Raw genomic sequence first — 12,566 nt, 5'->3', positions numbered from 1 at the left:
TTTTTTCAAATAAGTTGGATTATTGTTTTAACTCGTAAAATGCTACTTCATATAGTTTCTTATTTCTAATACACATTTGGCCTTTTTTATTTATATACTTAGTATATTTTTGGTTCATTTTACTCACTGATTCAACGAGTAAATGAGTTAAATATATAAGAAACGTTTCATTATATTTTAAGGTACAATAACCGTTTTAAAGTCACATCAAATTCACAACATTACAACAGGTATATATGGTTGATATATACATGCCCGAATTACTTCTCTTTGCCTATGAGCCCAATAGTGTAGGACACATGAACCCCAAGTGCCGCAATCATCAGAACACCCACACCCACATTAACGAGCAACCTCCTATCTTCGTTCACCAGCCCTCTCTTTGCAAGTATGCCCTGTAAACCGCCACTAATCACTCCCGAATTATTTGGTTTTTCCTTACTACCCTCGAAATCCCTCTTTGTTAGTATTGCTTCTTTTCCCTTTCCTTTGTCCAAATCCATCTTTTTGCGAATATCGGGCTTCTCAGCAACTTCTTGATTAAATCCACCCATTGCTTCCTTTGCTTCTGGTGCAGGTCCCGATTGCTGTTGTTTGGTTGGTGTAGATGAAGATGTTGACTTTGGTTGTGGTGGCAAAGTCTTGTCCTCTAAACGAATATTAGATGGTTTGGTTGGTGTAGATGAAAATGCTGGCTTTGGTTGTGGCAAAGTTTTGTCCTCTAAACGAGTAGTTGGTAGCTGTTGTTTGGTTGGTGCAGATGAAGATGTTGGCTTTGGTTGTGGTGGCAAAGTCTTGTCCTCTAAACGAGTATTTGGTGGTTGTTTATTTGGTGCAGATGAAGATGTTGACTTTGGTTGCGGTGGCAAAGTGTAACTGGTTTGAGGTTTTGATGGTTGTTTGGTTGGTGCAAATGAAGATGGCTTTGGTAGTGTTGGCCAAGTGCTGTCCTCTGAACCAGTGGTTTGAGGTTTCAATGGCTGTTTGGTCGGTGCAGATGAAGATGCTGGCTTTGGTTTTGTTGCCAAAGTTTTGTCCTCTAAACGGGTAGTTTGAGGTTTATCTTGTTTCTTTTCTTTTGGTTCCTCTTTAGGCTTCTTTTCTTTCGGTTCTTCTTTAGGATTCTGCGTTTGTCCCTTTTTAGGGGCAACCCGTGCCATGGTGGTGGATGGGGGAGGCGGGTGGTTCATTGGTGATTTTTCTAGGCATTGTAATTGTTAGTATCCCGCCATCAAATCTTGCACTAATACTGCTCATTTCACAGTTTTCAGGAACTCGGTAATCTTCCTGAAACCGACTCCATTTGTTTTCCGACACCAAACGCATACCACGAACTTTAACAATGTTTGCACCTTCAGTCGTGACCTTAATATTCTCTTTTTGAAAACCTACAAAGATTACAAATTCAATAAAATTTAAACAAGTGTAATTTAACTTAGCAAAATCATATTAAGTTGATGAGTTTACCAGGGAGATACACAAGAAGGGTGTCATAACCATCTTCTTGTCTCCATTCTGACATGTGCTTGAATTGTTCGAACACACGATTGACGATCAAGCGTGGTGGCGGCTGGCATTATTACCCCTGCTGCCACCCCTTACTCTCATTGCCATTTTTCTGATGTGTCAAATCTTTGTATATATATGCTTGTATGTGTCTGTGAGTATGAAATGCTCGTATGTATGTTCATATATATATGGTGTTAATGTAAGATTTATCAAAGATGAGGACTTAAGGTTTATATTTACTTGTGGGTGAAGGTATACCAAAATTTTGCTTGATGTTGAGGGTATCTGGGTATATATTCTTGTTTGGAGTTCAACTGAATGCTTGTTGGTTCATCTTTCCTATAGTTCACTTGACCCAATTCACCAAACTGGCCCATAGGATCATTATCCACAAAGCAAACTCTTGGTACATATATTTTTTTAATTCTGTATAATTGTATATTATACAAGTTTCTTTTATTAATTTATGTATCATAAAAAGTTATGTCAAATTTACATAACATATACTTTTTAGTTAAAACTTGTAAATAACTATCTTAAATAATGAAGACGTTGCAACTGTAAATAGGTTCCTTTTCGATATATAGTCATAACGACAAGTTCTCTACACACGTGGAGAATCGCGTGAACCCCTAAAATATTTGTACTCGTTTTATACATGATATATAAAACAATTACGCAATAACATAAAAATATATTACGTGATTCTTTCTTGTGATTAGCCACTTAAAAGTCTGATTTTATAATTAAGGTAAGATTTAACTGGAAAATGACGGTTGTGAGGAGCAACCATCTTTAGCTGATGCAAGTTCAATGTGTGTGTTTGGATGTTGCCCCGCGTTGTTCGTGTAAAGATTAAAGAAAAGGGGGATCAACATACATGCATTAAGGGTGGTTGGCAATGCATTTTTATTTTTTAGGCAGATTATCTTTTATGATTCTATCAGTATTCATAAATTTACATAATCAGATTTTATTTTATTTTTTTGGCAAAAAAATATACTTTTTAAGAAAAAATAAAAGAAACACACATTTACATCTGCTTTTCAAAAGCATAATCTAAATTCAATGAGGGGCACTCTAATCTCTAGTGGTAAAAAAGAACATAATAGGATGATTAATCTCTAAAAAAACTTTAAACTAGAATCTAATTCATAATAATTTTAGTTAACAAACTAGATCTTGTTTGGTTTATAAACATGTTAAAGAAGTTGGAGCATTGTGTGTAATCGTGATGGTGGTTGTAATCGTGATGGTGGTGTCGGTGATGATAGGGCAATGAGGATTACAGTGAGAGTAGTAGCACAGGGTCCTAGACGAGCGGTTACTACAAAGATAAAATGACAGCAAGACTAGGGATATGTAAATATGTGAAGGATGTTATTAATTTAGATGATTTATATACTAGAACACATGTATTCTTACAACCTTAAAAAGATTTTTATTAGTACAAAATTATTTAATGTGAAAAAAACTTGTATAATCCTTAAAAATCGATAGATTTCAATTTCACGATCATGAAATAAATATGACATGGCCTAACGCTGCACAACAACCTAGGCAAACACACATGCGAAGCACACAAGATTCGGCCAATCCACACGTTCTCAAACATTTACTCTTCACTATGGCCCCTTGTACTTTTACTCTTTGCGACTTTAACCCAAAGCTTTACAAGTTTATAATATAAGCCCTTGATTTCAATTGGTAGAAAGCAAGCAGAAAGAAACAAAATAGGCGCATGTGGCTCCACGTGAAATGTTATTGGGACGTTAGGGATGGCAACGGGGCGGTTTCGGGGCGGGGAATGCCAATCCCATACCCGCCCCGGTTTATAAAACCCATTACCAAAACCGTCTAAAAACCCGCGGGGACTAAACGGGGAATCCCCATCGGGGATTCGGGGAAAACCGCGGGTATTCGGGGAACCCGTCTAGCATAAATGGTTTTTAAACGGGCTAAATTCCCCGTGGGGATCCCCATTTAACCGTCGGGTTCACCGTTTAAAACCCGATTGTAAGAAAATGATACAAAATTACAATACAATATTAATACACAAAAAGTTCAATATCCAAACACATTACACATACAAAAGACATTATTAATACATAAAAATGTTTATTTCTCCCATCACAACGGAAATTAACTTCATGATTGATCCTTCTTACACGTCCATACCGCACCCATTCAACCATTCAAACACTTGTCACGCCGGATTGCTATGATAATCAAACATTAACATATTAATTGGAAACTATATAAGAATCAATGTTAAACCATATTAAAATGTAAACGATAAACCATATATATATGTATTACCTCAATACCATCGTCACAATCATATTCAATAGTTTGGCAATATGCCTCGGATTCTTCTGAACAAGTTGCTATATTCATATCACAAAAGTCAAAAGTTTATATAGTAGCTAAGTTAAAAATAAAAAATAAAATGTTTGTTTACCTTTGATTTCATTCAACAACCAACTTTGGGCGCACATTAACGCTTCCAATGTTTTTGGATGAAGACGGCTACGATGTGGACTTACCAATCTACCACTTGTACTAAAAGCGGACTCGGAAGCAACGGTAGATATTGGAATCGCCAATATATCTCGAGCAATCTTTTGCAACCTTGGGTACTTGACACCATTTGTTTTCCACCAAGCTAAAAGGTCAATCTCAGTTTCTTTTATCCAAACTTTCTCTTGTAGATACAAATCAAGCTCCGTTGTGACACCTAATATATAAATAAAGTTAATACAATTAATGAATAAAGTTAAATTAATGTAAATAATAAGTCATACCCGAATGATTATCCTCTTCAACGAATGTGAAGTATTCGTTGAAAAATCTTCCACCCCCCGCATTGTTTTGACTTGATCTCACACCATCATCCCGTGAAGTTCCTTGACTGTAACTTTCATAATCTTGAAACAACCTATATACAAGCTCCTATAAACAACGGGTATACGGGAAAATGGGTTAGGCAGCCTTATTGGGAAAATAAATAATAAATAATATATTATATATAAATATAAAAATTATATTTAATTAAACGGGTTTTAAACGGGTATACGGGGCGGGTATACGGGGCGGGTACAGGCTATACCATACCCGCCCCGAACCCGATTAACTTAAACGGGGAAACCCCGAACCCGGACCCGTCCCCGATTAAGTGTCCCCGAACCCGCCCCGTTCGGGGCGGGTTTCGGTTTTCCCCATCGGGTTTGGTTTTTTTTGCCATCCCTAACGTTAACCAGATTGTTTTTGATGCACCGCCCACCCTTTCTTCTCTTTTTCTGTATATTCAGAATTCTAATCGTCAATGTCTTCAAACTTTTAACCGGACTTGTTAGGCTCAGAGACAAAATTTTGTTGCGGGTCAGGTTGCATTGAAGACGGAATCAAGCAAAGTTGTCAAACACAAGAAAACTTGTTTAGAATCAAACACATGTTTCTTTCCTTTACCTTTGATACAATTGGGTTACTTGTGCATGAGGTTGTGATTTTTTTTACTAGAGTTTAGCGGCGCAGCTTGTTGCCCGTTTACATACTACTTTATTGTAATATTTTGAGTTTAGCAATGGCAAATTAAGATAATATATACACACACCCAACCAAGGCCGTCTTCGAGAATCGTTAAAATTTTTTGGAGCAAGGCGAAAATTTTTTTAGGTCTTAAGTAAAAGGGGTTTTTGTTGGATTTAAACAATTAAATTTTTAAATAAGCTTACTTGGTTATGATTTAGGTTGTGAAAAAAAGTTTTTTTAAAAAATCGGCTTAAATGTGATGAATAATTAGATTTAAACATTAAAATATATATCTTTTAATAAAAATATGTAAACAAATTTTTTATGTTAAATTTCGGGCCTAACGGAGTTATCGAGACAAGAAGCCGGCCATGCACCCTACACCCAAAGCCGTATTTGAGAATTGATAAAAGCTTTGGGCTCGAGGTGAATAACAAGCTTCTAAAATATAAACTCAACAACTCATTTATAATTTTTATGAAAAGAATGTCAACCCCATGAATTGAAACCCAAAGCCTATAGTTCTTTAGACCAACATTCTTTCCACTATAAAGGATAAGACCGTAAGGGGTATTTTGAGAACTCCAAAAGTTTTTAAGAAGTCGAAGAAATTTTTTTTTTCATATATATTATATGTAAGTTATATTTAGTAGAATTTTTTTAAACTTTTTTTACATGAGTCGACTATAAACATATGTAACAAATAGTTACGTTACTCATTCACAATAAACTGTAATAGCTTGTTATACATATTACAATAGTTGAGTCGTTCAAAAAAATTTAAAAACTTTCTAATAAATGTAACTTACGTATAATACATATAAAGAAAAAATATTAAATTGAGTTCCTTTGAGTTCTCACAACTCGTAGCCTAGGAGTTCCCAAAATATCTGTAGCAAATTGGAGCTCTAGCTTGTGTTGACTCAACTCAAACTAGGCTTGTGAGTGGTGAATGATCACTGGTGTTTACTAACAAAATATTTGTACCAAATTGCTATAATATTGAAGCAATTTTATACATACCCTAACAAATATTGAAAATATCATATTTACTCATACAAAACTAAAATGTCATATCTATCTGTATACCCTTACAAAGTTCTTAATTCATGATATGAATTGTGTAATAATTTGTTGTTAATGAATAAGAGTATATATATGATATTTTAACTACTTTGTAAAGGCACATATAATATTTTAAGTTTGTCTGATATTTATGATGTTTGTAAAAGTATATATTAAATTAATCCAATATAACTATTTGAATAGTTTATGTGATTTGTATAAAACTATAGCTTCAACATTTACGTAATCTAGCAAAACTTCAATTTATAAAAGTTGATGGAGTATGTGTGAAAAAGTGAGTGCACATGAGAATAAGTATTATTTAAAAACTGAGAGGGTGTGAAATGAAATTAATAAAAAGAAACCGTCATATTATTTCAAATTTTCAACAAAAACCGCACCTGCAGCTGCTGTACCTCACTCAGCTTCAACTTTCTGCAGCAGCAAGTACTATTATTATTATTACTCACTCCATTCACTCACTCTCTATAAACAGGTACTAATCATGTTTATGCAAATTTAAGAATCTTATAAGCATTGTTTAAACAGTCTGATTTGATTTTGAAATTAATAGTTATACAATGTTTGATGTGTTGCAGTGAATATGCTTAGATCAATGTCCATATCACATTTAGGGATGATGATATTATTATTATGGTTAGCTGTTGCCACAGTGGCAGATGATGCTCTGTATAAAGATCCGAATCAGCCCGTCGCGGCTCGAGTCAAAGATCTACTGGAAAGAATGACAATGGAGGAGAAAATAGGCCAGATGGTCCAGATTGAAAGGCTTGCAGCCACTCCTGATATTATGAGGCACTACTTCATTGGTAAATAAATAATTAATGTTTCGATATAAGTTTATAAATTTGGTTTCGGGTTGAGTTCGATGCATAACAAATTAGGTTTTGTTGTTTTTAAAATTGTTTTGAAATGCAGGAAGCTTATTAAGTGGTGGAGGGAGTGTTCCCAATCCACACGCAACGGTTGTTGACTGGATTAATATGGTCAACGAGTTCCAAAACGGGTCGCTTTCGACACGATTAGGGATCCCGATGATTTATGGGATTGATGCGGTTCATGGTCATAATAATGTTATTAATGCTACAATATTTCCACATAATATTGGCCTTGGAGCTACCAGGCAAGTCACGGCTATACTCGAAAATATCTCTTAACAAACTTTGTAACAAACTGTATACAAAAGTACAATAATACCCCTGCACATAACTAACTATGAAACACACACCAGGGACACTGATCTTGTGAAGAGAATAGGTGCTGCAACCGCTGCTGAAGTTAGAGCTACTGGAATCCCATATGCATTTGCTCCTTGTATAGCTGTTAGTATATGATAAAGTATTAGTAAAGAACGAGCATTCGTTAATATGCGTTTTCTAAAAGTCACAAATGTTGAAAATTTGTTTATAGGTATGCAGAGATCCGAGATGGGGGCGATGCTATGAGAGTTACAGTGAAGATACCAAACTCGTTCAAAGTATGACCGACATAATATTAGGATTACAAGGTGAAATCCCAAAGGGATCACGGCTCGGTGTCCCATATGTTGCTGGAAAGTAAGTAGTATGTACCATCAGTTTTAGTTAGGGCCTTTAGGGGGCGTTTGGTTATCAGTGAACCAAACGCCGCCGATGCTTAAAATGACATATTGTTTGCCGTATTAATTTGCATCCGAACATGTTAGGAACAAGGTTGCAGCTTGTGCAAAGCACTTTGTGGCTGATGGTGGGACCACTCATGGTATAGACGAAAACAACACCGTGTCAAATGAACATGAATTGTTAAGCATTCACATGCCTCCGTATTATGACTCTATAATCAAGGGCGTGTCAACCGTCATGGTGTCTTATTCCAGCTTAAATGGTCAACGGATGCACGCCAATGGTGACCTTATTACTGGATACCTTAAAGACAAACTTGATTTCAAGGTATATTTTGTGTACCCATACTAGAATATCAACTTATATGATCTTATTCTTTATTAGTTATTACTAACTGTCACATATTATCAGGGCTTTGTTATCTCAGACTGGGAAGGAATTGACCGAATCACTTCACCTCCTCATTCCAATTACACTTATTCTGTTCTAGCTAGTATTACAGCTGGCATTGACATGGTTAGTATATATAACTATAAGTCTATTAACTATATGTCTATATGCATATTTTTGGTTCATGTTATATTAATTTGATATTAATTTAAATTCTTGAACAGGTTATGGTCCCGAATAACTACATTGAGTTCATTAACGATCTTACATTTCTGGTCAAGAACAAGTTTATCTCAATGGACCGTATTGATGACGCAGTGAGCCGAATTCTACGGGTCAAGTTTACCATGGGCCTGTTTGAGAACCCTCTAACTGATTTTAGTATGGTTAACGAGGTTGGAAGCCAGGTCAGTGAGTTATACAACTCAGACTTTGTAAGTGACTCGTGAACTTTATTTAATGTGTTTGTTTTATGGTTTTGAGAAATATAGGCACACCGAGAAATAGCAAGGGAGGCGGTTAGGAAATCATTAGTGCTGCTGAAAAATGGGAAAACGGAAGATGACCCAATGCTGCCACTACCGAAGATGGCATCTAAGGTTTTGGTAGCTGGAAGTCATGCAGATAACTTGGGCTACCAATGTGGCGGGTGGACAATCGGTTGGCAAGGGTTTAGTGGGAATGGAAACACAACGGGTATGTTTGTCTTACGGGCTAAAAGCCGTGTTTAATCACTAGAAGAAAAATGTTATTTGCTTTCTTGTTACTTGAGGTAGCAAAATGGGCGGGTCGGGCTTGGGTGTTAATTTTGCTTATCAAGGCTATATGGAAAGAATTTTGAAAAGTTTGTGAATGGGTCGTTTGGGTCGGTTTTTGGCTCAAGCCGACCCAAAGACCAAAAAGTTACTTTTTGATATTTGAAAGCTGTTTGGTTTTCAATTTTACAATGGCTTCAGTTTGGTTTTGGGCTTGATATTTTTGGGCCGCAGAAGGCCCAAATATGAATTTGGGCCAAAAACTTTGTGCATGATTTTTTTTGTTATATTTATAATTAATTGATTATAACACTTTTGGACATAAAATTTTTGGTCTTCACCATGCTTTAATATCTTATAAATTACTTAAAATCGTTTTTTTCGGTCAAACGATTTGGGCCAACAAAATGCCCAAATTATGAATTTGGGCCTGAAACTTAACTGATTATAAAGCATTTGGACCTAAAATTTTGGGCCACACCGTTTATTAATTTTTTATAAATTACTCAAAAGTCTGTTCCGGATAAGTTTTTTTGGTTGTTGGTTATAGCAAAATTAATTTATTAAAAAACATAAAACCAGCCGCCTGTTTTTTTTATTGGATTCTGTTATTTCGGTTCGGTTATGTAAGCTATTCCGGTTTAGTGCACAACCCTGGGTTGTATGCATTGAAGCTGTTTGACCTCCCGGTGATTAATACAACCATTACTACAGGAACAACTATACTAAAAATGTATCTGTTACATCTTAACTGCAGGAACAACTATTCTTAATGGAATCAAATCCGCAGTTGACCCGACCACCGAAATATCCTACATGGAGAATCCAACTACCGAGTTCATCAAGTCCAACAACTTCTCATATGCTATCGTTATAGTTGGTGAACATCCTTACACAGAAATGTTTGGTGACAGTTCAAACCTCACAATTGCAGACCCCGGTCCAAGTATCATCACAAACGTTTGCGGGAACGTGAAATGTGTTGTGGTCATCATATCGGGTCGACCGGTTGTGATTGAACCGTATATGCCGGTTATTGATGCTCTGGTTGCAGCCTGGTTACCGGGTACTGAAGGCCAAGGTGTGGCTGATGTGCTTTTTGGTGATTATGGGTTTACTGGTAAACTTTCAAGAACTTGGGTTAGAACTGTTGATCAACTGCCAATGAATATTGGTGATGAACATTATGATCCACTGTTTCCTTTTGGATTTGGACTCACAACAAAATCAGTTACTGAAAGGTAAAAATTTGTACTAACTAGTAGTTTTTCAAGCTCGAGCTCATTAGTAGTTTTTAAAGCTCGAGCTCAGCTCATTTTTTAACTATTATTTAATTTATATACATCTTTAACTATTTTTTTAATATATTTTAATTATAACTTTTTTTGTATAACATAATATATATTACTTAGGCTCGTAACAATTATTATATAAATATTTATATTTAATAACTTAAATAAATTTTTATATAAATAATAGGGGCTAGTTTAGGCTCGTAAGCTAGCTCGAGCTTGATAAGTGAAGCTCGGGCTCATTTACAAACAAGCTTATTTTTAGCTCGGGCTTGTTTTGGCTCAACTTGAGCTTTTAGCGATCAATCTCAAGTAACTCACGAGCAGCTTGGGTCGTTTACACTCCTAGGCCCCACTAGTTAAATTGTAATGTAATTTAGTTTGAAAATCTCTGGGGATAATGAAAGCTACTGGGAATGAACTAAACTTTAATGCTTTGACTTTGCAGGTCAATATCTCGTGGCATAGCTAGAAGACCATTTGTCCCTGCGGTTTTGGTTTCAGTGTTCATCAGTTTAAGTTTATCGCGCAGGCACATTGCCTAATTAGCGGGATACTTAGCTTTGGTTGATCATTTTGTAGAGTTTAGGGGAATTATGTGAGAGGGTTGAGTTTAGAATTAAGATATTGTTAGTTATGTGGATGTATGATCCAATAATGTGACAGTTGAGACTATTGGATGCAATGCCATTTTTTATTACAATCTTGAACGTGTTTTATCTTGGTTTTTAACTAAATATTGTTTTACTCTATATGATGTGCATGCATATAACCGAAAAATGAAGTGCAAAGTTTTGAAGGTTATTTTGTCATTTCAAAGTCAATGGCCAAATACATGAACTGAAATATGTTGGTCAATTTTGTAATTTTACCTATAAAAATATTGATTATGAAATCGTTTGATATTATAATAAGTTTAAATGAGAACTAACTATTTAAAAATTATTATACACACTTTTACTTTTTAACCATTTGATAACATTCATTATATGGTTGAAATATTTTTCTATCAAGTCTGTTACACTTGATCACGAAGATTTCACTGTTTTATCTGTTTTGTATCACTCACGGACCACTAGAGTATCATCGTGTCACCAGTGGTATCAGACGATCATATCCACCACAAAGTCACCAATTCAGGAAAGAAACTCAATATTTAAGAAAAAAACCCCTCTTATAAGACTAATACCTTAAAAAAGGCTTCTTTAATTTTTAATTGTTTAATAGTCTTATATTTGACTTTTTGAGCTAACATGTTACATTTTACATATTCATATAGTTGATTTACACAAACATTAAAGCTCTTAAACTTCTTACATTTAATTAATCAAAAGTCAAATAAAACTATTTAATAAATATGTAAAAGGAAATGGACATTCACAAACAAACTTAACATAAAAATTAACATCAACGTACGTTTATGGATGAAAATAAAAGACTATTTATAAACTTAAATTAATGGGTATACAAGACATATTTTTATGTTCGTTCATTTATTATCATAAGTTAATCAGTGATATAATTTAAAGTTCTGGTTGAACCATATACCTGAATATTCATGTTGTATATTTAATTAATCAAAGTCAAATAAAACTTTTAAAGCTATAGATAATCCTAATCTTCAAACACCTAGCAGTATACTGATTAAGGCTAAGGGGTGTGGGGGGCTCTAATGGGGGCTCCAGTGGGGGCTCCAGCCAATAATATTATGACGTGTGGCAGAGAGAGAAACTGGATAAGGAGGGTGTTGGAGCCCCTGGCCCTAGTGTGGAGGGGCTCCAGCGAATTTTTTTTTTATTTTTTTATAAATATATTCAAACAACGTATTATTAAAAAAACTCATAAATTATTAAAAAAAACACACATTAATTAAAAAAACACATTAATATCTAAAAATAAAATAAAAATTAAAGAACTAAAAAAAAACATTATTCTTATTCTTCGGCTTGGTCTTCTTCGATCAACCTCTTTCGGATACGTTCCTTTTGCTTTTCCATCAGCATTTGATCGACCGGATTTAGGTTACTGAAGTCTCTTGTAAGGAAGTCCAAATCTCTCATTCGACTTTTTTCCTTTTTGTCATTAGAGACCACCTCCATGGTTTTGTTGAATTTATTGAGGGATTCAACAAGATCGGCGATGTTTACGGCTCCCCCCTCAGCCGGTTTTTTCCCCTTGGCGTCCCTTCCCAATGGCCGCCTCCTCGGCGGTGAAGACGTTTCCTCCCCCGCAATGTTTAGGTCGAATCCAACGCGGCAATCCGACCCGGCGGAAGTGCTATACGCTCCAGACGAACTAGTTTTAGTCCGTTTCGGCCCTACTTCCGCATCAAGGTCCGGCGCCACCAGCTCAACCCACTTGGAACACCTTTTCAACCTCTCCCACAACTTTAAATCGTCCCA

General features: G+C 35.5%; 1 protein-coding gene, 1 long non-coding RNA gene and 1 pseudogene across 4 annotated transcripts; 2 read left to right on the top strand and 1 right to left on the bottom strand.

Annotated features, from left to right (window-relative positions):
• Nucleotides 1-23: 23 nt before the first annotated feature.
• LOC143627861 (uncharacterized) lies at nt 24-1,614 on the bottom strand (annotated as a pseudogene). The gene is made up of 3 exons (XR_013152656.1): nt 1,468-1,614; nt 1,026-1,388; nt 24-794 (listed from the first exon to the last, which is right to left on the bottom strand). The product of XR_013152656.1 is annotated as an uncharacterized LOC143627861 (transcript).
• LOC143627862 (uncharacterized) lies at nt 525-1,046 on the top strand. Its single transcript, XR_013152657.1, has 3 exons — nt 525-577; nt 731-886; nt 971-1,046. It is a non-coding gene; the product is annotated as an uncharacterized LOC143627862 (long non-coding RNA).
• A 5,095-nt stretch (nt 1,615-6,709) lies between the features above and the next one.
• On the top strand, nt 6,710-10,748 carry LOC143627793 (uncharacterized). Of its 2 annotated transcripts, XM_077097536.1 has the most exons (10): nt 6,710-6,935; nt 7,045-7,249; nt 7,358-7,448; nt 7,537-7,682; nt 7,811-8,054; nt 8,139-8,243; nt 8,342-8,524; nt 8,609-8,813; nt 9,630-10,113; nt 10,613-10,748. In XM_077097536.1, exons 1-10 carry the CDS (start codon nt 6,710-6,712, stop codon nt 10,707-10,709), a joined length of 1,986 nt encoding a protein of 661 aa, XP_076953651.1. In that variant the 3' UTR covers nt 10,710-10,748. The 2 variants fall into 2 exon arrangements, with proteins under 2 accessions (XP_076953651.1, XP_076953650.1); XM_077097535.1 differs by lacking the exon at nt 7,358-7,448 and having other exon boundaries at nt 6,830-6,935; nt 7,045-7,112.
• Nucleotides 10,749-12,566: the final 1,818 nt, after the last annotated feature.

Source organism: Bidens hawaiensis, unplaced genomic scaffold (genome assembly GCF_021521415.1).
Source record: "Bidens hawaiensis isolate Kalapana, Puna unplaced genomic scaffold, B.hawaiensis_p1.1 tig00004743_1, whole genome shotgun sequence".
Lineage (NCBI taxonomy): Eukaryota > Viridiplantae > Streptophyta > Magnoliopsida > Asterales > Asteraceae > Bidens > Bidens hawaiensis.
This window is presented reverse-complemented; position numbering and strand designations above follow the sequence as displayed.